General features: G+C 42.6%; 2 protein-coding genes across 3 annotated transcripts in view; one reads left to right on the plus strand and one right to left on the minus strand.

The window, feature by feature from the left end:
• The window catches only part of Gopc (golgi associated PDZ and coiled-coil motif containing), a 43,376-nt gene extending 38,600 nt beyond the window's left edge, over positions 1 to 4,776 (plus strand). For both annotated transcript variants that reach the window (XM_057762268.1, XM_057762269.1), the window contains one exon: positions 1,284 to 4,776. In XM_057762268.1, the coding sequence (XP_057618251.1) occupies positions 1,284 to 1,411 (128 nt within the window). In that variant the 3' untranslated portion in view covers positions 1,412 to 4,776. The remainder of the gene's footprint in view (positions 1 to 1,283) is intronic.
• A 9,454-nt stretch (positions 4,777 to 14,230) lies between these two features.
• Dcbld1 (discoidin, CUB and LCCL domain containing 1) overlaps positions 14,231 to 26,723 on the minus strand; it is a 79,719-nt gene continuing 67,226 nt past the window's right edge. The window contains exons 7-11 of the mRNA XM_057763177.1: positions 23,594 to 23,634; positions 21,929 to 22,016; positions 20,553 to 20,602; positions 17,293 to 17,412; positions 14,231 to 16,098 (exon numbers count right to left, since the gene is read on the minus strand). Coding sequence (XP_057619160.1) covers positions 15,578 to 16,098; positions 17,293 to 17,412; positions 20,553 to 20,602; positions 21,929 to 22,016; positions 23,594 to 23,634 — 820 coding nt within the window. The 3' untranslated portion in view covers positions 14,231 to 15,577. The remainder of the gene's footprint in view (positions 16,099 to 17,292; positions 17,413 to 20,552; positions 20,603 to 21,928; positions 22,017 to 23,593; positions 23,635 to 26,723) is intronic.

The following is a 26,723-nucleotide window of genomic DNA, read 5'->3' on the forward strand; positions in this document are numbered from 1 at the left end:
GCGATCCTGTGCTTCCGTTATCTTTTTACGATCATGGGTATTAGAAAATCTGTTCACAGGACAGGCTCCAAAGCCACAGAGAAACCCTGTCTCGAAAAAACCAAAAAAAAAAAAAAAAAAAAGAAAATCTGTTCAACTTGGACAGTAGTGGAGCACACCTTTAATTCCAGCACTCGAGAGGGGCAGCAGAGGCAGGTGGATCTCTGAGATCAAGGCCAGCCTGGTCTACAGAGTTAGTTCTAGGATAGCTAGGACTACACAGAGGAAACCTGTTTTGAAAAGCCAAAAATACATGTTTCTTACTTTTTGTTATGGCTGAGGTTAGAAAACTTCTGTTACCTATGTAAACTGCAAGCACTTAAATCATGAAATATGACTCAGCCAAAATGTGTGCCATCTTGATATTACTGTTAACTGAGCCAGATGATGAAAGTTTATCTTTGTTAGGTTTGAGGTCTTCCTATGACTCTTAAATTGGCCAGGGACTCATTGTATAGACCTGGCTGTCTTTGAACATGGGATCTTTCTGCCTTAGCCTACCATGTGCTACCATACCTGACTAAAACACATCTATTGATTATTGTTTAATATAGACCTTTCTTAGCTTACTTAATAGGCAATAGGTTGTAGTCAATCAACCATATTTACTTACAATCCTGTTATTTGTTAGGTAAATTAACCAAAATTTGTTTTAATCTTGCCGACAAATTTAATGTTTAGCAGGCAACTGGCCTGTAGTTTAATGACCTGAAATAATGTGGAAGCAAAATATAGAAATCAAAATATTTGCATTCCAGTAGATAGTTATATAAGTAAAATTGAATTTTTTTTTTTTTTTTTTTTTTTTTTTTTTGGTTTTTCGAGACAAGGTTTCTCTGTGGTTTTGGAGCCTGTCCTGGAACTATCTCTTGTAGACCAGGCTGGTCTCGAACTCACAGAGATCCGCCTGCCTCTGCCTCCCGAATGCTGGGATTAAAGGCGTGCACCACCACCGCCCGGCAAAATTGAATTTTTTATTTTAGTTTGTCAACCCTAAGTTATTTAGAAAACTAGATAGATTTATTCCACAACTTTCAGGTAGCTTCAATAGCTAATACTTTATGTGTTTGGTGTTTGCTATCAGCTATAAATATAATAGTGTTCCCTTAAACACTATTAATTTGATAAGACAGTGTTAGTTTGCCACATATCCCTGCTAATAATTTTTTTCTCAGTAAAATTATAAAACTTAAACATATTTTCAGGCAAATATTCCTGATTTTTCTTCTGTTGCTTTCTTCCAGGATATAAGAAGACAGTGAGTGAGGCACATGAGAATGGGGACATGGGGGCTTCGGGCGAAAGCCCTCTGGATGATGGCACCGCAAGAGCAGCCGATCTGCAGAGCCTGCATCATAAAAAGGCTTACTAGTCCATCCCCAGGCATTTGTCAGACTCGCAGAATCCGGGGCACTAGGGAAAATGGTGGCAAAGATTGTACAAGATCAAGGGAGGCTGTGTGTTGCCTAAAGACAGGCGGGAACCTCAGGGCTTCGTGTGAGCAATTCTAAGTGCATACACCCCTGTTCTCTGTGGTATACCTTAATTAGCTATTGCATGGAAGGCATTTTTGATTTTCCTGGACTCTAAGCACCAAAGCATGTGTTTCCCAAGGGGTATTACTAGGCTCTTAAGTGCCAAGTGGATGCTATTTCATTTGGCTCCTTTTCATATTTAAGAGGACAATGCTAACTGGATTTTCTAAGTACCCTTTAAATACAGCAGAGTAATTGAATCCAAATCACATATTCCCTAAGGATAAACTGTAGACTTTCAGATGGCAGAACTTGACTCACGGAATTGCAGAAATCTAGGTTGACATTTTTGCTTAACTGAAAAATTTGTTTCGGGTTTTTTAAAAAAAGTGTATTGTACATTCCTGTTATCTAAATTAATTCATGATCATTTATTATAACGAGTTTGCTATCCAGTTTATTCAACTGCAGTACAAAATTGTTTTCTTTAGGCAATCCTGTATCAATCAATGCTGCAGTAGAAATAGTTTCTGAAAAGTTACAGTGCATTTGACTTTGGGTTTTTAAAGGAAACACAGATGAGTGTAAAATACCTGTTGTCAATTATGTTGATTGTGTGCATGGCACTGGAACATCACACTATCAGTGTTGGGTCTCAGATGTTCATACGTTTGAGTTGTTCGTAAGTTTCGTCTTGTGATGGTCAGGACACATTACTATGTTGTGAAATACATTGTGTTCAAGCTGCAGTTTGCTTTAAGTACCTGACTTGCCAATCATTTAAAAAGCCAGGAGCTAAAGTGGGCAAGATGAGGTAGAGACATTTTGGTACAGTAACTGTACTGATTTTCATATCAGTATATGTTTGACTAAAGCAATACTCGTGTGCAAACTCTGTAAATGTGTTGGTTCTCTTGTATCAGAACTAAGCAGAGTGCCTGTTCCCTCCTTCCTGACCCACAGCCCATTGCATCTTGCTGGGCAAAGTCAAATACTGTATTTAAGGAGGTGGTGAATTTTGCTATGTCACTGTTTGAAAGAATTTACACCTAGGGGAATACTAGGTGGGAGAAGCTTCCATAGAAGGCTTTTAGGATATTATCATTATCTCCTTTCTTGGTATGCTTGATTTCCCAGATACAGTATATATTTGTTCAAAGTTAAATCTATAAAATGTATATACTTTATTTTGTGATTTCACTATTTATAAATTTAGTTTGTAAGTGTTGCTCATTTCTGGTCTGTGTGGGTGGTTTCATCCTTCAGAGTATCACCATGTTAACTGGTCACTAGAAGTGCACTTCACCTGTATTTTGTTACTGCGGCTGAGATACTTTGTAGTGTAACATTACTTGTAAGCAAGGTTAGTATTTTAATTGTACAGATGAATAAAAAAGTTACATTATTGTTTGCTCCTGACAGGCTGGTAGGCCTCTTAAAAGAAAGATTGTTTTTCCTCATGTATTTCTCCCATGCCAAACACATATCCCACTGCATGGCTTGAGATCTTTAAAGTAGGTGGTAGCTCGTATATTCAGTTAGGTTAAAATATCCATGATAACAGATCTGAAAACACTTTTACTATAACATGAAACCATGTTGTTTCTGTATTCTTTCAACATACATTGCCAGGGCTCCCCCCCCCCCCCCCCCCCCGCCCAAAGAATATGCCTTATATGTATGACTGAATCTTTAGGAAATGTAAGCTATAATCCTTTGGATTTTTTCTTAAGATCTGCACAATAAATGGATAAGATTTTTAGAAACTAGATGGTCATTTTCATATATCCCCTATGAGAGACTGTGTGAGATGGTTACATTGTATATTTAGCAAGAGTAGTTTATGTTTCTGCAGGTCAATGGCCTTTACTCCTCTACTTCATGGTTTGGGAACCCATGAGAGTACATTGGCTTGAACATTGCTGTGAACATCCTGGCACTTTCCCGGGCATAGTTGGGAGTTTATTTTAGATTATGTGGTCATTAGGGCTAAACTGAGTATTTAACTAAACCTTTTCCAAGACACTAAATGAAAAGTGGTTTTTCTGTTTCACATTAATAGCAAAGATGCCCATATAACACTGAAGCTTCTTGGACAAAACCAAAAAGTCGGGGGTGGGGGGAACTATTACAAAGCCATAACAGTGAAAACATGAAAGAAAGGGAAATTGTTGAGTAGAACCTGAGGTGTGTATGCAGATACATTCAGCTTAACATGGGAAATGGTCTGCTGCTGCTTTCTGTTCTGAGCATGATTGTTAAACTAAGTTTAAGAAAGATGAAGCCTGTTGATTAGAATTGCACAATTACAAGATGACACAACCTGTCCATGGTGCTGGAATATTCCCACAGCAGTGGGCTTACGTTGTTTTCATATTTTAAAACAAAAATATATTGGTTCACATGTAAGGTGATTTATGATAAATGTATTATATCTAGTTAAATTGAGCATCATCTTAATTAGCCTGTAAATAAAAATATCCTCTTCTACATTAAAGTGGTATTGATCAGATTTGAAGGAAAATAAATTTTTTTTCCTTTCATTCACATTAAATATTTTGGTTTATTGTGGGTTCTAAGTAGCCTCCATGACTTGTACCAACATCTTATGTAATATTCAAAGGTCGAATCCAGATTCTGGAGTAGAATATTATGGGATGGATAGGAATTAATTGTTGAGTATTAACTGTTTCATCTGAATTGGTTAAAGATATGGTAGTTCAAAGGAACTTCGGAGCAACTCTCGGCCAGTAGTCTATTTGTTTTGTTTTCTTCTTTGTTTGGGAGTTTTTTTTGAGACAGAATTTCTCTCTCAGTTCTGGAACTCACTTCATAGGCCAGGCTAGCATGAATTCACAGCGGTATGCCTGTCTCTGCCTTTGCTGGAATTAAAAGTGTGCACTACAGTCTATTTTAAACCATTAGCAGAAAGCAGGAACCCTAGTCTCTTTGGCTTTGTTTTATATTACATTCTTGAAAGTTAATATTACATAACGAGGACAGTCTTGATAAAAGTGTAAACCGAATCCTATTAGTATTGGAAAGCAAATTCTGCCATGGCAACCTCTAATTTAGAATTTTCCAGATGATGTGTGAAATAATTTTTGGTAAACGTTTATAAACTCCTCCCACCATCAGTCACTGTGATTTAGTCCTGACATCTGTATGTACTCTGGGGGGACTGAAGCCACCGACCGCTTCCTTAAGTTCTCTGAGGAAGAGTTTTTTCCCAGGATGTTGTTTAGCCTGTGAGATAATAAAAAGTGACCTTCATTTTCGTTGTTGATCCATGTCGTGTTTTAGAGAAATTACAGTCTACATGCTATTGGTTATAAACATTTTCTTTAACAATAGTAAATCTTTTTAGGTTATCTTGAACCATAACCACCCTTGCGGCAGCCATGAGAACACATCTCAGATTATCTCCAGCGGGAAGATGTTTAGCTGTCTGGAGACCTAGCTGCCTCCCTTTGGAATTGTCTGTGTTCAGGCGGAGGCTGTGCTGTTTCGGGCGGCTGATGGTCGGTCAGTGACTGACCACGACCGAGATCCCGTGAGGCGTGGGGATTGAAGTTGCAGTCACACATCCCTTCCCCCGCTCCAGTCACGCACCGGCTTTGTGGGCTGGTTCCCTCCACCATCCCCACCCGTTTCTCTTTACCAGTGTTGTCACTAGTAGACCTGTTTGGCATAGAGAATGCCTTTTTCTTGTCGGTATCTTCTTTGAATGGAACCGTGAGTAACACCTGCAGACCAGGAGTGAAGAAATAGGTCTTAGATTGGGGGTGAGGAGCTGCTCATCGTTCCAGAGTAAGTAGGATGGTTTAATTGGACAACTCTAGTGCTTGCACGGGCATGACTTTGTTGCTGACTGTTTCAGAGACAGTATACAGAACACTCTTAGCTTAGTGGACAAAGATGTGTTGTCCTTAGAGAGGGCCACTTGATGTGGCTTCGGGTGCTAGGAGGTTCACATGTCTGAAATGTTTGCATCAACAGCAGAATTTGTGTTTGACATTTGCTTTCCTTCCGGGCATTTGGAATTTTGGTACACGCTAGGCCTACTAACTGACTATAAAATGTGGTCTAAACAAATCTTCGAGAAGCCCATACCCTTACTGTTGGGTTTATCTGTCTTCTGAGCTCATGTTTTCTTGTTTGTGTGCTTAAACCTATATTAAAATATATTTAGTAAACCCTAACTCTGATCATAAAAATTAGTTTTAGAAATAATGCTTTAGGCCCAGGCAGGCTTCGCTGGTGAATGGCGCTTGGTGCTTGAGGATGGTGCGAACCTGCCCAGCAGTGTTGGGAGCAGGTTGGACTGCACGTGGGCCTTTTCTCTGTGCTGGGTTTGTTTGTGTTCTTCTCTTACAAATCAAAGTTATGAGCCTGATCCTGTACTTGGTCCTGTGACCCTTTAGCAAGTCAGTCAATTAGAGGTGTGTCCTGGAGACTCCTCAGACAGTAACTAGGGAAAGATCCACAAGGAGAATTCTCTGGGATATTCAGCAATTTGGACAATTAGAAAAGCATTTCTATAATAGTGTCAGACAGCGGAAGTGACTGTTCCCGCTAGTTCGTGTTGGTGAACTGATGATAAATGAGCGGTGGGGAGGCTGTGATCAGATTGTCAGTGTCTCAACAGTAGAGATTGTCAGCGCCTCAACAGGAGAGCGAGGCCCCCAAGGTGAGAGGACTGAAGGAGGGCGGCCAGTTGTGCTTTCATAGACCATCTTCCTTAAAGAGAGTGGGGAAACCTAGAACCTTGAAATACATGGAAACATTTGAGTGGATGTCCCTAGGCTGGTGACCGCTGGCCCTCTTGTAAAGGTAGCCCACCCTTCCTATTAAAACCTCATACCAGCCCCCCATATCTTGAGATAGTAGTAGCCCCGCTCACTCTGCTGCCTGGCATGCAACAAGGGTTAAGGCCTAGCAAAGATATGCAATGTAAGGGAAAACTCCACAACAGGTAATGTTAGAATTAAGCTGGCATAGTGGCACACTCCTGTAAACCCCATCACTGGGCCACTCTGGAATACATAGTGAGCCCCAGGACATCCCAACCTATGCAGAGTGAGACCCTATTTCCTCCACTACCTAATATTACAATTAGCATAGTCTACCAAGAGCCAGTGGAGTACTCCAGGGATGGGATGATAAGAGGGTGTGGTCAAGAAAGAAAAAGAAATAAGAATGTGTAGCCAATAAGAAAGAATCCTAGTTGCAGGGAGGGGGGATTGATTAACTTTGGAAAAGGATGTTTATGAGGAGCATACTTAACCACAAGGACACAGAACTCAGGAGGGAAAAGAGAAGAATCACTGGATATAATTTTGTCCCCCCCCCCCAAAACAGATATGTTAATACAAAACAGATTAAGACAACGCGTCTGGCATATAAATGTTTTTACAGCTTACCACAAATGTGAAATAAGTCTAAGTTTCTGACCTAGTTACTTTCCTGTTGCTATGGTAAGACACCATGATCAAGGCAACTTAGCAGAAGAGTTTATTTGGGGCTTACATTTTCAGCGCCCATGCCATCATGGCAGAGAGCGTGGTAGCAGGCAGGCGGGCATCACGCTGGAGCAGCATCCAGGAGCTATGTATTGACAACAAGCATGAGGGGGAGAGCTAATTGGGAATGAATGAACTTTTGAAACCTCAAAGCCCAACAGTGACACATCTTAGTCCTTCCCAAACAGTTCTACCAATGTAACTAAGTATTCAAATACGTTAGCCTGTGATGGCCAGTCTTATTCAAACCACAATATGTTAGCCTATGAGGGCCATGCCTACTCAGACTACCACATCTTGTATATACCTACTTAAAATAACCTCAAAATATATAAAGGGAGGGGTCAGATGACTCAATGGGTAAACGCATTGGCCTTAAACTTGATGACTTGAGTTCGATCCCTGGAAACCACAATGAAGGAAGACATTCAACTCTTGAAGGTTATTCTCTGACCGCCACACAAAAGTCATGGCTCACACTATGTATGTGCGTGTGCATGCACACACACACACACACACACACACACACACTAATAAAATAATACATTTGAATTTGTATAGTTATCAAAAATTGGTAGAACCACAAAAATTATAAAATCCATCGTAGCAATACTTCAAAAGAGATCAAGATTTGAACAAGGTTTTGCTTTAAATCTTAAAGTTAATCTTAAAACCGTATTTTTTTTTTTTTTGCATTTGATAAAAGACGACCTGTAGTTTCTAATGAGGAAGATAGGTGAATGGTCTGTATCAAGGAAACTTGAGTAAATGTAAGACACTAAAAGGGATTGTTGTTTTAGAAAAGTAGGTGCAATTTGAGAAAGTGCCAGTAGGGGGCAAAAGATTCCAAAAACTACTGGGCTAGATGGCTTTTTTGAGGATCCTTAGATAAACTAGACTCATTCTAAGGATGAATAAGTTGAAGTTTGGAGAAGTTATGTCGTTCAAGGTTACCCAGTGTCAGTCATGATTTAAATTCCTCTCTTCACTCTTTAATAAGCCACGGAGAGAGAAAGGGAACTACAGATGAATCACAGGCTTTCAGTGTTTCATTTCATTAACATTTTCATTTTTCCTAAATGGTGCAAGGACTGATGAAGCCTGGGTTTGGAACAGTTTTACTTTTTTTTTTTAAATGGTGATCTAGAACTGTAAGTTGATAAAATAGAGGCAGATCCAAGGTTCAGGAGCATCCTCAGCTACATCATGAATTCCCTGCCCCCTGACCTATATGGGACGCTGTATCCAAAAGCAAAGCCAAAAGGACAGAATGGCATGCTTATCTGTAATCCTAGAACTAGGAATGTCCTGGAGACATAAATGACAGAATGAAATCTATGCTCCCATGATAGCACCTATGAGATCAGAACTGTCTATGTGTGTCTGGTCATCTGTGCTAATACTCAGGCCACAGGAAACCTGTTGTTCTGTGCTCACCTGCTAGTCCAGGCTTAGCTGTGGAGAGCTCATCAGAATGCCTCACTTGGGCTGGAGAAATGCCTCGGTGGTTAAGCGCATAGGCTGTTCTTCCAGAGGTCTTGAGTTCGATTCCCAGCACCTATATGCTGGCTCACAACCATCTGTAATGAGACCTGGTGTCCTCTTCTGAACTTTAGGTGTACATGTGGGCAGAATAGTGTATATATAATAAATAAATCTTAAAAAAAAAAGTTACACTCACTCACCCTGTTCTACACACTGAGGCCACACTCAAAAAGTGCTGTCTTAAACTCCCTTCTTTCATTAGAAGGAGCGAAGACATGCAGAGAAGAATGTAATGGGTGAAGAAGCATTGTATGAAGAGGCTGTGTGTGGTCACATAGGCTTATAATCCCAGAACTTGGGAGGCAGAGGCAAGCAGTTCTTTGTAAGTTTGAGACCAGCTACGCAATGAGAGCCTGTTTCAAAAACAAGCTAGCAAAAGGATTGCTATCCATAACTATGGTGGTTTAAATGAGAATGACCTCCATAGTTTTGTATATTAGAATGTTTCATTGGACTGCTTAGGAAGTAATTTTGTGAAGGAAGAGGCATGGTGCATGTATGGAGGTTGCAGAATAACTTGCAGGTAGTCTGTTCTCTCTTTCATCGTGTGGGACTTGGGGATTGAACTTGGGTTTTCAGGCTTGATGGCAAGTGCCTTTAACCCCTGTAGTGGGTAAAGGTTTTAAACTAGCACACAAAGCAATGGTTCTTTTGTTTTGTTAATGTTGTTTTTAAATCATTTATTTTTACTTTATATGCATTGGCATTTTGCCCGCATGTATGTGTGTCTGTGAGGGTGTTGGGTCCCCTGGAACTGGAGTTAACAGACAGTTGTGAGCTGCCATGTGGGTGTTGGGAATTAAAACTGGGATCCTCTGGAAGAGCAATCTGTGCTATTAACTACTGAGCCATCTCTCCAGCCCTGGTTCTTTGTAGTTCACAAATGTGGTTTGAAGACAAGCCTTCCATCCATGCTAAATGGGCCTCTGAAAGTCAGGGCACTCATTTAGTGTAGATCATTAAGAGTTGGTAATAGCAGAAGTGAGGGAGCTTTCATTCCAGCGACTATAAATCCAACCACACTTAAAGGCAGGCTATGGTCATATGTGCCCGTCCTAACATGGGAAGCAGAGACAGGCCATCACAAGTTCAAGGTTATCTTTAACTACACCGAGTCTACACCAAGATATTTTGTGGTACATCAGGGTCTAACACAATAAAATAAAAATAATATAAAAAAAACATTTTTTGTTCCTTTGTTTTGTTTTCGAGGCAGGGTTTCTCTGTGAGCCTTGGCTGTCCTGAAAATTGCTCTGTAGACCAGGCTGGCCTCAAACTCAGACACCCATCTGGCTCTGCCTCCCAAATGCTGAGATTAAAGACTTACACCACCATGGCCTTTTTCTGTTTTCCCTAAGAGCTAGAGATGGCAGGTGGAATATAGCTTGTCATTAATTTTAAGGGGAAGAGGGTTCAAGTCACCTTTGCAACAGAAGAAGGCCCTGTATGATTCTGGAAAGATTTGGGGAGTCCTAACATAGGGATAATTTCTATCAGACACTGGGAACTTTTGTGAGCTTTTCTGTTGTAGTGAGGAGGCTTCCCTCTATTCGAGGAAATTGTCTGTAAACTCTGTGAACATATGCACCTGGCTGTCAAGGTTTATAAAATAAAGTTTAATTGCCATTCTTTCTCTGCAGAGGTCTCTAATACTGGACAGTCTTTCAAAGTTGAAGAGTTAGCCAGGCATAGAGGTACACACATTTAATCCCAGCACTCAGGAAGCAGAGGCAGGCAGATACCTCTTTGTGAGTTCGAGGCCAGCCTGGTCTACATCAAAAACTCCAGGACAGCTAGGGTTCCATGGAGAGACCCTGTCCTACGAAATAAATATTTAAGTAAAAACTTAAGAAGGTAGAGCACAATGGTCTGTAACTATATAACTCCAATTCAATTCCCTCTTTGGGCCTCTGGAGGCATTGCATGCATGTGATACACATACATGCAGGCAGAACATTCATGAACATAAAAAATGATAATTTTAACTTGAGACACTAGGATGTTTTATATGAAAATTTGCCCATTTTGAACAATATTTTTATAGTTCTATGAAGTCCCTTTCCTGCAAGAGTATAAGCTATAAGCATAAGATATAAGACCCTATATCAGTCTTAGCCATTCCTTCCACAATAGGTTATCTCCTATGTTTAGGAAGTTTCATTGCTCCACTTTACAGAGCATGGTCTTTTATCAACCAGTGATCCATTCTGTCTTTCCTGTACTTTGGAGGAGGTGGTCTTTGGGCATTTTGATGAGATGAGGACTGTCTGGGACCACGGCCAGAAGTTTATGTAGTTGTGTAGTACTCTCCAGGAGAATTTGGGTTCGCTACAAACTTCTCAGTCTTATCTGCCCTATCAGTCAGTCCCTTGGCTCCTCATGGATCTGCTCCACTGATTGCCCCACAGTGAATTACTGCCTCCTGTTTAGGGAGCTGTGCTGCCTCCTAGGTTGGGAGAGTACACCTATATTCCACTGGGAAATTTTAGCCATCAACTTTCCGCTCCCCTTCCAGATGGGCAGACACTACAAACCTGTTCTTGGAGCAATTTCTATGTTTAAGATCTTTTCTTGTTCTAAGTGTAAGGCCTGAATATGGGCAATGAACGCTGTTTTAGGGACAGAGGCTTGTTGTGGGAGCTGCGGGCTGCTTCCTGCCCCCAGCTCCCAGCTGCCTGGCTAGCTTATGCCCCAAAATAACGACACACAAACTGTATTCTTTTAAACACTGCTTGGCCCATTAGCTCTAGCCCTTACTGGCTAGCTCTTACATCTGGACTAGCCCATTTCTAATAATGTGTGTAGCACCCCAAGATGCGCTTACCGGGAAGATTCTAGCCTACGTCCACCCTGGGTCGGAGCTTCATTGCGTCTGGCTCTGAAAGGAGCTGCCCTGCATCTGAGCTCATTTCCTCTTCCTCCCAGCATTCTGTTCTGTTTACTCCACCCACCTATGTTCTAACCTATGAGGGTCAAGCAATTTCTTTATTAATTAACCAATGACCTTCCTCTCAGAGGCTGAGAAGCATATTTCCTTTAAGGTCCAGGACAACTAACCATTGTGTGTTCTGCCCTTTATATGAGTTTTCTATCAAACTGTTGCTACCTATGAGCCATCAACCTCGAAGCCACAAAGAGCCATATCTTTAAGCTAATGAAAATTCACGTATTTATTATTCCTGTTATCATGTGTGTGTGTGTCGGGGGGTGGCTTGCACCTGCCTTGGATATTTGTGCAAGCTGCAGGATGACTGTGTGGAGTCCGTTCTGTCCCCTTCCATCTTTACATGGATTCTAGCATTGGACTCAAGCGCTTTGTCTGATGATGTCTAACACTGTTGGGACTTGGTGTGGTGTCTGAACTTCCATGTTGTCCCAAGATTAGTGTAGAAGTCTAGGTAACTAGCAATGTGGTTACAGCCACTGTTTTAAAACAGCTTGGCCACTCTACTGTGACTGAATCTAAATGCTTAGATGAGCAAGTGACTGTGATGGGTCAGTTTGGGGGTTCTATCCCCTAAAGTAGAACTTTGCCTTTTGTGTATATAGATTTCCTGTATACAGACATTACTTAACTCATCGTTTGAATTTGTCAAGTGTGCTTAGACATTTTTCAGACCAATGGAGAGGTTCTTTTTCTTCTCTGAAATGCTCCATATATAACGGTTTGCTGTAAACAACTTGATATTCATATTTGACAAGACAACCTGCTTAGAAACCCTCAAAGTTATCTTAGATTCAGGCTTAGATGATGAGGGCAGTTTCCACTGGGATGAGGGGGACAACATGCAGGCTGTGCAAAGATAAATCCCAAATACTAAACTTTTGGGACAGAGATCTGGCAAGAAAGCCGGGTAACTATGGTGATAAAGTTGCAGTCTCTTTTGGTGATGCTGCCTCCCTGGGCTCCCCCCTCCACCTGCCCAGGATGGAATGTGTCAGACTTGTGTGAGCTGTGTGAGCCAGCTGTATTCAGCACCATGAAAAGCTTGTGAGAGGAAACAATGCTTTAAGGATTTATTTCTGATCATGGTTTCAGTCCAAGGTTGTTGGCTCCAACACTGTGGGTCTGAGATGAAGAAGCTTGAAGGAGTCCTCAGCAGAGGAGACTGGCAATAAGGAAGGAGACAACATGGGAAGAAGTAAATTAAACCCTCCACTGGGTGTGTCTTAGGGAGACGTCCATTCCCTTCTAATGTTATCAGTTATGATTCCATTAAGGGATGAATCTAATGAGATGATCTGATCCATTTCTCAATGATCAGACCTACCAGGTGGGGCCCAAACCTTGAACAAGGAGCTGTTTGAACATCTCTTCCTATCCATTCTTCCCATTGCACTGGTACATTGAGGACATGTCACTCACAGCTCAGTGAACTCAAGTTTAGAGAATTTAATTCATGAGGCAGTCTGGCTGAAGGGGAAGAAATTATGGTGTCCAGTCTGCCTCTCCCAAACAGAATTTAGTGAATGTAATGGGCTATTATGCAAATTAAGACAGTATCCGATAAATTAGGCATTTTTAATAATCTATTTTTATGTGCATTGGTGTTTTGCCTGCATGGATGGATGTCTGAGTGAGGGTGTCAGATCCCCTAGAACTGGAGTTACAGATGGCTCTGAGCTGCCATGTGGGTGGTGGGAATTGGCATGTTTTGTTTGTGGCTCCCAGATTTTAATTGGTTGTTTTTTGAGACAGGGTCCTGGCGGACCTGGAACTTGCTTTGTAGACCAGGCCTGCCTCTGCCTTCCAAGTGTTGGAATTAAAAGCATGTGCCACCAGACTGGTCTACAGATCGAGTTCCAGGACAGCCAGGGCTACATGGGGAAACCTTGTCTCCAAAAAACAAAACAGTCATGCACTACCATGACCGATGTCTGTAGATTTTATGTGGTCACATAATTTTGATGTTAATGAAGCCTGTGTATGTAAAACAGAAGAAATGAAAATGTCTGGGGTTACAAGGGGGATACGGGATGGGGACAGAAAAGAGAAAGGGGGATTGGGTAGACTATGTTAGAAAAGAGAAAGGGGGGTTGGGTAGACTATGTTAAACATGGCATACACCTGCACAAAAGCATTAAAAATAAGATGAAAATAGAGAATTCCAAGGTAGAGGATTTATGCAGTGAGCCAAACAGACAGGTGACTGGAGGTGAACACAAGTCAGCTTGGGGGTGGGGGTGGGGCACATCAGTATGTGTAAACATGCTCACAGCTCTTCATGGAGCGTGTCCTAAGTGGCATTAATGTGACTGGAAGGTCGTCCTTTGACATCTAAGTTGTCCCTGGCACAGTTTAAATCAGTTTCTACAAATAGGAAAAGCAACCATCACCCAGGTGACCGGGCACCAAGAACTAGATGCTCTGATTCTAACTATTTAACTTGACAGTGTGACTAAAGCCTCTAAAAAGACAAAAAGGGAAACCAGATGTGACGGTGCCCATCTGTAACTCCAGCAAAGGCAGCAGGGTCAGAAATCCAAGGTCATCCAAAGCTACACTGAGAGTTGACAGCCATCCTGGGCTATATTAGAGACTGGAGTTAAAAAAAAAGTTGCAAACTGCCTTATGTGAATTCAGCTCCAGGGTGAGCCTCTCACTAGCCCAACAGGGAGGGGCCCAACGAGAGTTCAGGGGCTCTGATTTGGCATAGTTTATTACAATTAGTATACACACAAAATCATGTAAACTCCATAAAGTAAATGGTTTATCCTCCCTATAACCAAACAGTCGTCATGACCTTTCAGCACCCCATTTTAACACAGATCTGATTCATAGAAAACAACACTCACACAAAGACGGTTACAGTTTTTAAGGAAAGGATTGTTTTTTTGGTCCATTATTTTCTATTAACAAACAAAACACATACTTTTTTCCTCTTTGGCAAAAGAGGTTCAATTCCCCCAGTTAATTCACAAAGCAAACTTAGGGAAAACAACACTGAGGACGAGGTCCAGCCGAGACCGGGGCTACTCTATGAGTATAGTCACATATGGAGGAGAAACCAGCTTTTCTCACGGCCAGCTCAGCTACCAGTTCTCCCCTGGAAAAGTTCTACTCAGATTCACGGAAGAACACATTTCAAATGTCTGCTTGTTTTCCAGGGATAATGGAAGTCACCAACATGCACTATTTCTGGGGAAAGCTATGAGAAGTAGGTCTTCTGAGCTCAGCTACATTTTTAAGCTGGGGTTTAGGAATACCTGACAGTCCCCCGAGCTACAAACGCTCGGCTACCTTCATTACAAGTTGTGGAGAGAAAGAGTGGTCTCAGCACCCTGGAAAGGCAGATTTGCTTGTGAACACTGTGCTTTAATAAAGAAAGCCAAGCCCTTGCCTTAGAGAATGGGGTTCCTCAGGGTACAGCTGGGTCCCACACAGACCCAGGACACTGAGCTGCCCTCACTCACTCAGCAGGCAGCAGTATGCTTGGCTCGCATTATCTATGGCCATGATAGCTAAGAATCACTTACCCCACCCCTGTGTGCTTTTCAAGTAATTTCATTTCTTCCAGGAGAAAGAATTTTTTTTTTAATGCTTTTAGTTTATCAAGAATGAAACAAGCCACCACAACCAGACATGGTTTTTTAAACAGACCTCCAGCTAACAGTGTCAGATAACCAAACACACTGAGAAACAGGCACATATATTACTCATCTCTGCAAATTCCAAGCTTTCACCTTAGCCCCTATGTAGAAAACGAACACCACAAACTTCGTTACTTTAATTCATGTTAAATACAACTGTACAAATTGCACATGTTACAGCACAGCATCACAGTTGGAGAAATGAGAAAAGTCTCTTTATTCTAGCAAAACAGAAACCAACCGGCTCTGCTGGAAGGGTCGGAACAAAACCAGCTGCACGGTTCTGTAAACAGTAAGTGAGGTTGTCTCTAGGATCCTGAAGAGTCACACACGCATGCACGTACTTCTCCAGTGACTCGCAGCAGAGCTCGCTCAGTACCACAGCAGGTTTCTTTCACATTGGGTTCACAAAAGAGCAGTCACGGCCATCTGGTTGAGGGGTGCAAGACCGTTTCTGGGTGCTGAATAACCATCAGTCACCCCAGGAGTCATCTGCAACTGAGGAGTGGCATCTCCGCCGTCCAAGAAGCTACTGGCTGCAGGCTTGTCGTAGGCACCACCCACAGGCTTGGGGCTCGCTGGCCTCTGATAGCCCTCACTCTGGGTGGCTCCTGCAGCAGGGGAATACCCTCCGGAGGAAAGGGAGTGTTTGTGAGTGGGCCTAAACCCAGGCACTCGGTAGCCGTCCTGCGTGGAGAAGGTGTGGGCTCGTAGCAGGTGCCGCTCCACGATGGGCGTGGCGTACTCCGGCTCAGAGTGCGTCAAGGGCAATGCATACTCATGGCGGCCCAGGCGTTGAGGACAGTCATAGTGGCCACTGGCCTCAGTGCTCACCTTGGCCTCCTCAGTGTCTGTGTCCATGGGCCGGAAGGTAGAGCCCTTTCTCGTGACTGTTCCAGTGCCAATCATGAGAGGCTGCTGATAATCTGAAAGCAAAGAAGCATCATTAGTGCACCTGCAGACATGAGGGTGAGTGAGAGAGTCGCAGAACGTACTTTCCCTTCCACACGACTCTCCACTGGGAAATATGAAACGCAAGTCAGATCTGCAGCTGGGGCTTAAACCATCATAATACTGCCTGTTTCAGGAAGCCATAAAGGGCCACCGAACCATAGAGACAGTAGATAGACATTTGGTTAGGGGGAAAATGTTCTGTAGAGGAGAGGCATTTACTTATGCATTTATAGACAGGGTCTTGTTCTGTAACCCCACCTAGACTTGAACTTGTGATCCTCTTGACTCACCCTCCGGTGTGCTGGGCTTACAGGTGTACAACTTCATGTCCAATTTAGGGGTGACTTTTACTTATTTATTTGAGGTGAATCCCTGTGAGGGACTTTTTTTCCCCTCTTGATTAAATTAAATCATTTGAAGTGTGAAGACCCACTTCTAATCTGGATCTTTAAAGTGGGAAGATCCACCTATAATCAGGGCCACACTCTCTGCTGACAGCCTATATAAAGGAAAGGGAAAGAGTCTTCTATGACAGTGAAATAAGTCAAGTCTTTTTAGAATTTGTTCCACGTTACAAGAGGAAAAAAGCAGAGGAAAAAACAAGTGACTTTTCTCAGCTCACACAGCAATCAGCAGTAGAGTCAGGACTTGAAGCTGTTCCTACCATGTGTCAGATCACAGGGGTTCAATGTGTGAGACCTCAGATGCGGGGGTCTCACTCAGAGCCCACACACTAGCAGCCCGAGGGACCTTTGGGGGCAAGCTGAAGAAGATTAACAGTCCAGAGGTAAAACTGGAAGACAGGACACAGTGATGCTCTCTCAGAGACACTGAGCTGTTCTGACTGACAGATCCCTCAACGCAGCTCCCTCTGCTCAGCAGCAGAAGGCGTATTAAGTCGTCATTCAGTTAGCCTTTCTCGACCCTCTTTCCCAGTTCTTTAATAAAGGCCTGGCTGGCGAATACAGATTAGATTCCAGAGACTAGCAGTGCTGTGGGCCTCTGACTATCTGTGTCATTGTGTACCCTGAAGGTGTACCCGACTCACCTGAAGGAGCTATCAACCAATAGCTTAGTGTCAGCTTGAAACTCTGCAGAGTACAGAATGCTATGAGGGATCTTAGCCTTAGCACTGTCCCATTCCCTGTCTCCCGGATGACACTCACCTGCCATATCACTAGTGATAAGATCCAGCTTCTGTGTCATCTCCTTCTCATTGTCATAGCTGATGGTAAATTCAGTCGACTGATGCCTAGCAAAGGGATATTTAATCTGCTTCCAACAGCCTGAAATAAAGAGAATAGGAAACGATGCATCAGGCATCTAACTCACTATGCGTTCTTCCATGTGTCAGATAGAAGTCAGTCTCTTGCAGGATGTTGATAAGACCCTCGGTCAGTGTGACGACACAAACTCATCAATACGCACATTGCCCACTGATGGCTTTGTTTATTTTCTTGAACTAGGGTCTCTTTACATAGCGCTGGCTGTCCTGAAACTCATTATGTAGACCAGGTTTGAACTCACAGAGATCTGCCTGTTTCTGGCTCCTGAGTGCTGGGATTAAAGGTGTGCACCGCCATGCCATGCCCAGCTACGGTTGGTGTTAAGTGTACCTGTGGACTGGAAAGGTGGTTCAGTGGTTAAGAGCACAGGCTGCTCTTCCAGGACTGCATTTCGATTGCTAGCACACACATGGCAGCTCACAGCCATTTGTAACTCCAGACTCAGAGAATCCAGCATCCTCTTCTGGACTCCGTGGGCACCAGGCACAGACATAGTACACTGATATACATTCAGGCAGGCAAAATACCCATACACATAAAATAACTAACTTTAAAAAAATGGGCGTAGCCTCCAAGCTCTGGAACCATTTGGGCCCAGATTTCCATCATCCACTCAAGACTTGCACCCCAGAGGGGACAACACAGCTGTTGTCTAGACTTGACCTCTTTCCAACATCTTCAGGCCTCCGCTGTATTTTCCGGGAATGGATCAAGGAAGGATCATGTGCTTGTTCTGGAGAATTCTTAGGGCACAGGTCAGTGGTATCTACCCGTAATCCCACTACCAAGAATGCCACAGCAGAAGGATTGCTGGGAGCTCCAGACCAGTCCAGAATTAATAGTGAGTTCAAGGTAAGCCTGGGCTACATCGAGACATTATCTCAGGGACACAGAAAACCACCAAGGGAAGAAACAAAAAGCAGACACAGCAGTGAGTTAGCTGTGGTCTAAGAAAGACTGGAAGATGTCAGGTCTGTTTGTACGTTTGTACGATGTAGGGGAGACCCAGTCAATCACCTTGCTTGTAGGGCGGGGTCCCCCGAGGATATTTTTTACTTATAAAGATTGCCGGTGTGCTTCCCCCCCTTCCCTTCTGCTTTCCTGTTCTCCGCTGGAACTTCGGTTCTATGAGTCTTTCCCTAATTAAAGCTGAATATTTTATTATAATTTCCGTCTGCCGTTTATTTATGCCGCTACAGTACAGTCCTATAATCTTAAGATACTCAGGAGGCTCAGGCAGGAAGGGGGGAAAAAGGTTCAAGGCCTGCCTGAGCTACAAAGTGAGTTTAAGACTGGAAACTTAGTGAGACCATATCTAAAATAAGAAATGAAGGGGGGCGGGGAGACGACTAGTGTTGTAGCTCAATGGTAGAGTTCTTGTCTACCACAGTTGAATCCTCAGTTGTGCAAAGAGGTCTGAAAATGCTTCATGCATGTTATTTTTTAATTGTCCTGATTATTATTGGATGCTGTATATAATATGTGTGAGTGTGCCTGCCCATGTAATGGTACATGGAGAGTTGGGAGGACAACTTTCTGGAGTCGGGTCTCTTCTACCGTTACGTGGGTTCAGGGATCAAACTCTGGCCAGCACATGCTCAGTTCACTGACAGGACTGCTGTCACTCCTCCTTGGTGACAGAGAGTATGGTAATCTAAGTTCCCATACACATACACAGATGAAGAGTTTAAGTGGGATGGGACGCATGCTAAATACGCTAAGATGGCACGAACGCGCTGAAACAGAACACAGACTGCACACAATAAAATTCTTCATGTAGCTTTGCTAATTCAAAGGTTATAAAACTAACCTTAAAAAAACCCCAAATAGCCGGGCGGTGGTGGCGCACGCCTTTAATCCCAGCACTTGGGAGGCAGAGGTAGGCGGATCTCTGTGAGTTCGAGACCAGCCTGGTCTACAAGAGCTAGTTCCAGGACAGGCTCCAAAGCCACAGAGAAACCCTGTCTCGAAAAACCAAAAAAAAAAAAAAAAAAAAAAAAAAAACCAAATAGTAGTTTCATCTTAGCTCCTGTTTATTTTCCAAAAACAAAGGAACCACAAACCAAAAGCATTAAATGAAAGAATTCTAGAAGTAATTCATATCTTAAATGGCATGCTTTTCTTAGGAGAATAATGAAATCTTGCCCAGTGCTGCCTGGACTATGAACCACCCTCCTGTCTGGTGTATCCGCTCTCTCTATGCTACCTTCCTGTGATGGTCAACTTCACAGAATTTAGATTCACCTGGAAAATGGGTATCTAGAAGGGGGATTATCTTGATTGTATTAACTGAGGTGGGAATACACACCCAGGTATGATGGGGCCATTTCCTGCCTGGGATCCTGAACTGTAAATGAAGGGGGAGAGCGAGCGGGGAGAGGGAGGAGGGTTGGGTCAGGACACGGGACTGGGCAGTAGTTTGCATTGCATTGCATCTCTCTGTGTTTTCTCATCGTGGATACAATGTAACCAGGATGGAAGGATTGGGCCTTGAAAAGTGAATGTAAACAACTTCTCTTCCTCAAGATGTTTTCTGCCTTTTTTTTTTTTTTTTTTTTTTTTTTTTGAGACGGTTTCTCTGTAGTCCTGGCTTTGTAGACCAGGCAACCTCAAACTCAATCCGCCTGCCTCCGCCTCCCAAGTGCTGGGAATAAAAGCATGTGCCACCATGACCGGCTTTTAAGTTGCTTTTTTCCGAGTATTTTATCACAGCAGCAGGGAAAGGAACTAAACCCCTCTCCTTTGGTTACTTCACTTTATGATGCACCAAAGCAAGATGGTGACATTGGCCATCCGATTTCACTATATTATAGCTGACCTAGTCCACTATTATCTAGCTGTTTGCTAATCTCACTGTCTAATATATAAACTACACTTTGTCAGAGCTATGCAGTAGAAGCTTTCTCTAGATATATTATTTTGTTCTATCTACAGTTTTGAGGAACCACTGGGTCCTGGAACATAGCACCCACACCACAAACCATAGATAGAGTGGTTTACTGGGTACTGAACCCATGACCTTGCACATGCTAGGCAAGCGCTCTACCACTAAGCTATATTACCAATCCTACAAATGCATTGATAGACCTTGCCCCTTTCCTTAAAGACAGAATCAAATGCAGATGGCGTTTTAAACAAACCTGTTTTCTGAGCCTCGGCTGATACATACGGATTTCCTTTTTTCTTCCTCCTATTAAGACAAAAAGTCCTCCTAAATATTCGGAAGCCAACTTATCCACCTTGTCTCTTCACATAATATGAATATCAGAATAGTACTTACCTCATAGGCTTTTCTGAGGACTGAATGATCTAGAAGCTGTCATATGCTTACAATGTCATATATATATGTCATTATATATATATGATCATATGTAAAAATATCTTATAATAAAGGCCACAATATTTTCACTATTACTAATTTTATTTTGTGTGCTGGAAAGCAATGTATTATTATTTGATTTTCTCAATGGCCCAGGAAACTAATAAAATCCTTAAATAATTTGTAATGATCACCTTTATATACTATTTTCTATAAAGCACAAACTATAGGTGCCTTTGAAAGCAATTAATATTATCAGTTATATTAACTGTGTAGGATGACCCAGTATTCTCCCATATTAATGTTCCTATTTATGAGTTATGATGCTGTTTAAAATGTAAAAAGAGAACTTGAGAATATTTTCTACTTTTGCTTAAATCCAACTTCTAACATGTATTATAATAATAAAAATGGTGTATAAGGGTTATGGTACCCGTCATGGTCAAGGTCTTTGTTCTATGCCGGGTTGTTTGGTGACATGGGTGGGAGCTGAACCCAGGCTCCAGATTCTCTTTCTAACACACTCTTCATGGGTGGGAGAAAAGGGGAGACTTCAAATGGAGCATGTCAGCTCCCAGATGTTGACTTTAGCAGCGCTCATGTGGGAAGCCTTTGTCAAAGGTTTCTATGTGATGAGAACCACTTAGAAAGTAGTGCTGGGTATTTCTATATCAACATCTGTACCCAACTTACTTTAAAATATAAACTAACATTTCATCTCTAAAGAAGTCACACTGCTTCTTTAACACACATTTATCAGAGGCACAAGCATTTGGGGTTTGCGAATGTGTTAGGATTATCAACTTTGATGGGATTTAGACGCGCCATGGAAAAACACCTCTGGCTTTGTCTACAAGGGTGTCTAGGAGCCTAGAAAGGTTTAACTGACACAGGAAGATCCACACTAATTGGAGATGGTACCATTCCATGCACTGGGGTCTCAGATTAAAAAATAAAGAGCCAGCTGGCAGCATTCATCTCTTTGATTCCTGACGGTAGATGCGATGTGACCAGCTACTTCACACTCCTGCTGCCGTGCCTTCCCCAGCACAGCAGACTGTGTACCCTCAAACTGTGAGCCAAAACCAACCCTCCCTTTTTTAAGTTACTTTTGTCAGAGTGATGAGGAAAGTCAGCTAATAAACTGTACGTATATAATGAGAGAAAAAAAAAATGAAACTGTGCAAATTCACATACTTTCTGAAGACTGCAAAGACACCCATTCCAGCCAGGAGGAGAATAATGAAGACCACTGACGGGATAACCACGGTTGTAATATTCATTCCTAGAGGAGAAAGTCACTTCGTCACAACACCAATCACCCATAAGCAAAACTCAGAATCTGAAACTGCTTCAGAGCTGGGTGCAGTGGTGGACAACGTTAATCCCAGCAGTCAAGAGGCAGAGGCAGGAGAGGATCTATGTTGAGTTTCAGGACAGTCAAGGATAAATACAGATAGATAGATAGATAGATAGATAGATAGATAGATAGATAGATAGATAGATAGATGATAGATAGATGATAGATAGATGATAGATAGGTAGATAGGTAGATAGGTAGATAGGTAGATAGATAGATAGATAGATAGATAGATAGATAGATAGATAGATAGATAGATAGATAAAACTCAATAAACAAAACTGCTTTGCACACAGGGGAAATGACCATGCTTGGCCTTTATGGCATTACAAAGTAAAAGGGGATGATGTAAACTCTGAGCCAAGTCTAGAAAAACAAAATTGTTCCTCTACTTGAAAAGGGCAGCTTTCCATGCTCCAAGGCTTCACTTTGACTTGGAGCTTCTTGGTGGCTTGAGGCTAAATCCCCGAATCAGGACAAGACAGCTGAAGGGAGGAAGCTGCATGCAGAGTTGGCAGCAAAGCTCTCACCCTCAGGGTCCACAGCTGGGGGAAGGTTGACAGATAACTGCTACCTTGCCTGGGTTGGCTCCCCAAGGCTCTCATTGTCAGAGGTGTGGCTGAAGAGGAAATGCAGTCTGCTGTCCTCAAGCAGCATTTTACTCTGCAACTGAAAACACCAAGTTTCTCTACTGCTCTTGCTGTGCCTCAAATGAAGAGGCGCTGCTGCCCCAGAACCGACCCCTGGCTATCACTGTGAACAAATGCAGGCTATGACTCTGCCCCTTTCTCTGTGACCCTGGGGAAGAAACTAAAGGGCAATGGGAAGTAAAAATGTCAGGCCAGCGTGGTGGTGTATGCCTTTGATTCCAGCACCAGAGAGGCAAAGGTGCAGATCTCTGTGAGTTCAAGGCCAGCCTACAAATCTCATTCCAGACCACCTAAGGTTACATAATGAGACCCTGTCTCAAAAAGACCAACAACCAACGTAGCAATGTATAGTTCATGAACAAGAGGTTAAAAAAAAATACAGGTAAACCCCACTGCTAATCATTCGTAAGAGTAAAATTGCAGAAAAATCTAACAATGTAAATATTGTGGAAGGGAGTGGTTAATCAATGGCATATACATACACAGTAATTTAGAAAACACTCATAATTCAAAGTTAAATGAGAACTGTATAGTATAGCATGCTACTGCTTATTACTGTGTCTGTGTACATACACATACTTACTGCTTATTACTATGTGTGGGCACATACATGTTTACATATATACATGTTTACTACTCTGTTTTTTTAGGCTGGGTGTTGTGTAGTCCAGGCTGACTACAAACCTGAGGATGATCTTCAACTTGAAGTAGGTCACATGCCTAGCAAAGATCAGACCCAGCACCACCAAAGGAAACAAAGAAAACAAAATAGAAAATTCTTGAGCTACATAACCTGGGGGCTTTGCGGGACTAAATTCCCACAGAAGACTGTTAAGCAGTAACGACCCTTACCTGTGGAGGTAAACAGAAAGCGCTTTTCCGACAGCGAACCACTGAAATAAAAAAGACAAACAGGCACGTGAGCTGTCTTGTTAGATACTGGAGCCATCCTGCCAGCTTCCCGTTTTCAGCAGTGTCTTATGGATAAGCAAACCTAGAAGCCGCCACAAATTAAAGAAGACAGGTGACAAAGGCCAGACTCAGAGGCATGACCTCTCCTAATGTATAAATAGTATGGGTTGGTCGTACAAAATGCCTTTAACTATGGCATTCTCACGTGTCCACAACGTGACTTTGATTGCATTGAATCCCCTCACCCTGACTCCAAATTCTCCATGGCTTCCCCGACCCGAAGAGCCACCTATCCTCGTGTGTTTTCTGTTACTGCAACAAACACGGCGGCCAAAAGCATCTGGAAGGGGAACAGGTTTACTTCATCTCATAACTCTTAGATTACACTCCATCACCGAGGGAAGCCAGGGCAGGAACTCGAGACAGAAACCTGCAGCCAAGAACTCCAGTGGAGGAAATGAAGGAATGCTGCTTACTGGCTGGCTCAACCTGCTTTCTTACACAGCAAAGGACCAACTGCCCAGGGGTGGCACCACCCAATACACTGGGCACTCCCACACCAATCATCAACCGAGAAATTACCCCAGACATGGACAGAGGCATTACCCCAACTGGACAGAGGCACTTCTTTAACTAAGGCCCCCTCTCCCAGATCACCCCAGTGTGCTACATAAAAACCAAGCAGCCCACCCCTTTCTGCTTTGCTGCTGTTATCTTTAAGCTCTTGTTTATGTAGCCCCGTCTCCCTCGATCTCACAACGGTACCCTAAGCAAACCTGGCACAATCCTCCTGCCCACAGCTCCCTTAGCTCTGGTGTTAGAGACTGCACCACACCCAGACATTATATTAATCTAGGCTCTGCACATGAGAGAAAAATGTGATGTTTATTTTCCCAGGTCTGGCTTTCTTAACATTTTGATCTTTGGTTCTATTTTCCTGTAAATGCCCAAAGTTCATCCTGTATCTATTCATCTATGATGGACATTTAGTATGACCCCATATATTGGAGTAAGTGTGGACATGCAGGTATCTCTGATGTGAGGGTAAAACTTCTTTGGTCTCATGCCTAGACATGGTATAACTGGGTCTTACGGTAGTTTTGTTTTTAGGTTTTTTTTTTTAAAGATTTATTTATTTTTACATGAGTACCCTATTTGCATGTACACCTTTGCACCAGAAGAGGGCATCAGATCCCATTATAGATGGTTGTGAGCTACCATGTGGCTGCTGGGAATTGAACTCAAGACCTCTGGAAGAGGCGCCAATGCTTTTAACTGCTGACCTATCTCTCTAGCCCCTTGGTTTTAGTTTCTTAAGGAACCTCCATACTGGAATGAGAACCCAGCTCTCGTGACCCTCTGGGAAAGGGACATACTGTGGGGAATAAATTTAGAATTCATCAAGAGCCCCTCTTTTGTCTGATATTTTAATTTTCTTTCTCCTAATGTCCCCAAACTAAGAACTACATTGGAACATGGTCTCCCAAACGTCACATCAACCACGCGTTGCAACACAAATGTTTATGGTTGTTCTCGCTGCTGTGAGGCAACAAAACATCCAGTTTTGTTGTTTGTTGTTATTGAAGGGAATTAGAAAGGATAACTGTTGACCATGAGGAAGTGAGTCTTGTGAGACGGCTCAATTGATAATGGGCCCACTGAGTGATCCCTGAAATCCGCTTCTCCTACAAGTTGTCCTCTGATCGATCCTACATGAATGCTGTGGCATGCATATGCCTGCATGTGTACACACATACACGCAGACACAATTTTAAAATGAAACAATATGTTTTTATAAAGAGGGGAGGTTCTGCTACCAGCTCTCTGCCTGGCTTCCCTCCATATCAGCTGGCCTCTACAGGACACTGTATCAAACTAACTGACTGGGACAAAGCCACACTAAGGGTACACAATTCTCCTTCAAAACTACCACCCGGGGGAGGGCAGGGCTCTGTGGCACCCGCAATGAGGTGAATGAATTCCATCAAATTACAGCAGTAAGAAAGCTCCCCCGGGACTCCAGAGACAGACAGTCTGGAACAATCGGAGGTACACACAAAGGAAAGGCTGTCCCTGCAGACGGTCAGGGCCTCCTCCTTGGGATGAGGTCAGTGCCTCTTCCTGATTCCATTCTGGTCTCCGCAGATCCAGGAAGTGGCCTGACCCCCGGATGAGTCCCAGCAGGTCTGGATATTTACTTTAGGGACCCCTTCTTCCTCAGCTGCAATGCTTCCTTCTCTGTTTTTCCCCCGGACACTAAACAATCATGTGTGGGAACAGAAGTTCAATGACCGAATGTACAGTGCTTCCCCAAGGACAAAACATCACAGATCAAAACAGTTGCTCCCTGAAGATTTGGGATCTAAACAAGATGAGGAGACTGGCTTAACATACAGCTAACTCCCTGCTCAGAACAAAGATCAGGGAGAAATCACGAGAGCTAGGAGGAAGTACAGCCCTTGATATTATAATTTTGGACTTTCTACTCCCACCAAAACAAAAACAAGACAATTCACACAACTAAGTACAAGATAAACTGCCAACTTCCAAAAAACTGCTAATAATTTATGTACATCGTTGGTATGCAAATTTAACTTTCACATGAAAGTTACATTTATACATAAAGTCTAATTGCTACATGTGTAATTGAGAGAATTAAGCCTACTTTTAATTCAGCCATTTTAATGTTTTTCTTCAAAAGTAAAACAAAATCCAAGCAGTACACATTAAACTTGGTCACCATGAAGCATTCAGACACATATAAAAATAGGCCAAGTTGTTGAAGCAGTCTAGGCAAGAACATCTTATCTTCTTGAAAAAACACCAGGCCTTCAATAGACACACACAGAAAATTCTCAAAAGTCAAGATCAGGTTGATATTTAAAGGTTTACAGCACGATGTATAAACAATCAGTTCTGCCACAAGCAGGATGTGAAATTTAATGCTCCAAGGTTTGAGGTAGATAAAATATATGTTCAGGCTAGAGAGATGACTTGCTAGTTAAGCGCACTGGCTACTCTTCCAGAGGACCCGGGTTCAATTCCCAGCCCCCACATGGTGGCTCACAAT

The sequence above is a fragment of the Chionomys nivalis genome, chromosome 2 (assembly GCF_950005125.1).
Source record: "Chionomys nivalis chromosome 2, mChiNiv1.1, whole genome shotgun sequence".
Classification (NCBI taxonomy): Eukaryota; Metazoa; Chordata; class Mammalia; order Rodentia; family Cricetidae; genus Chionomys; species Chionomys nivalis.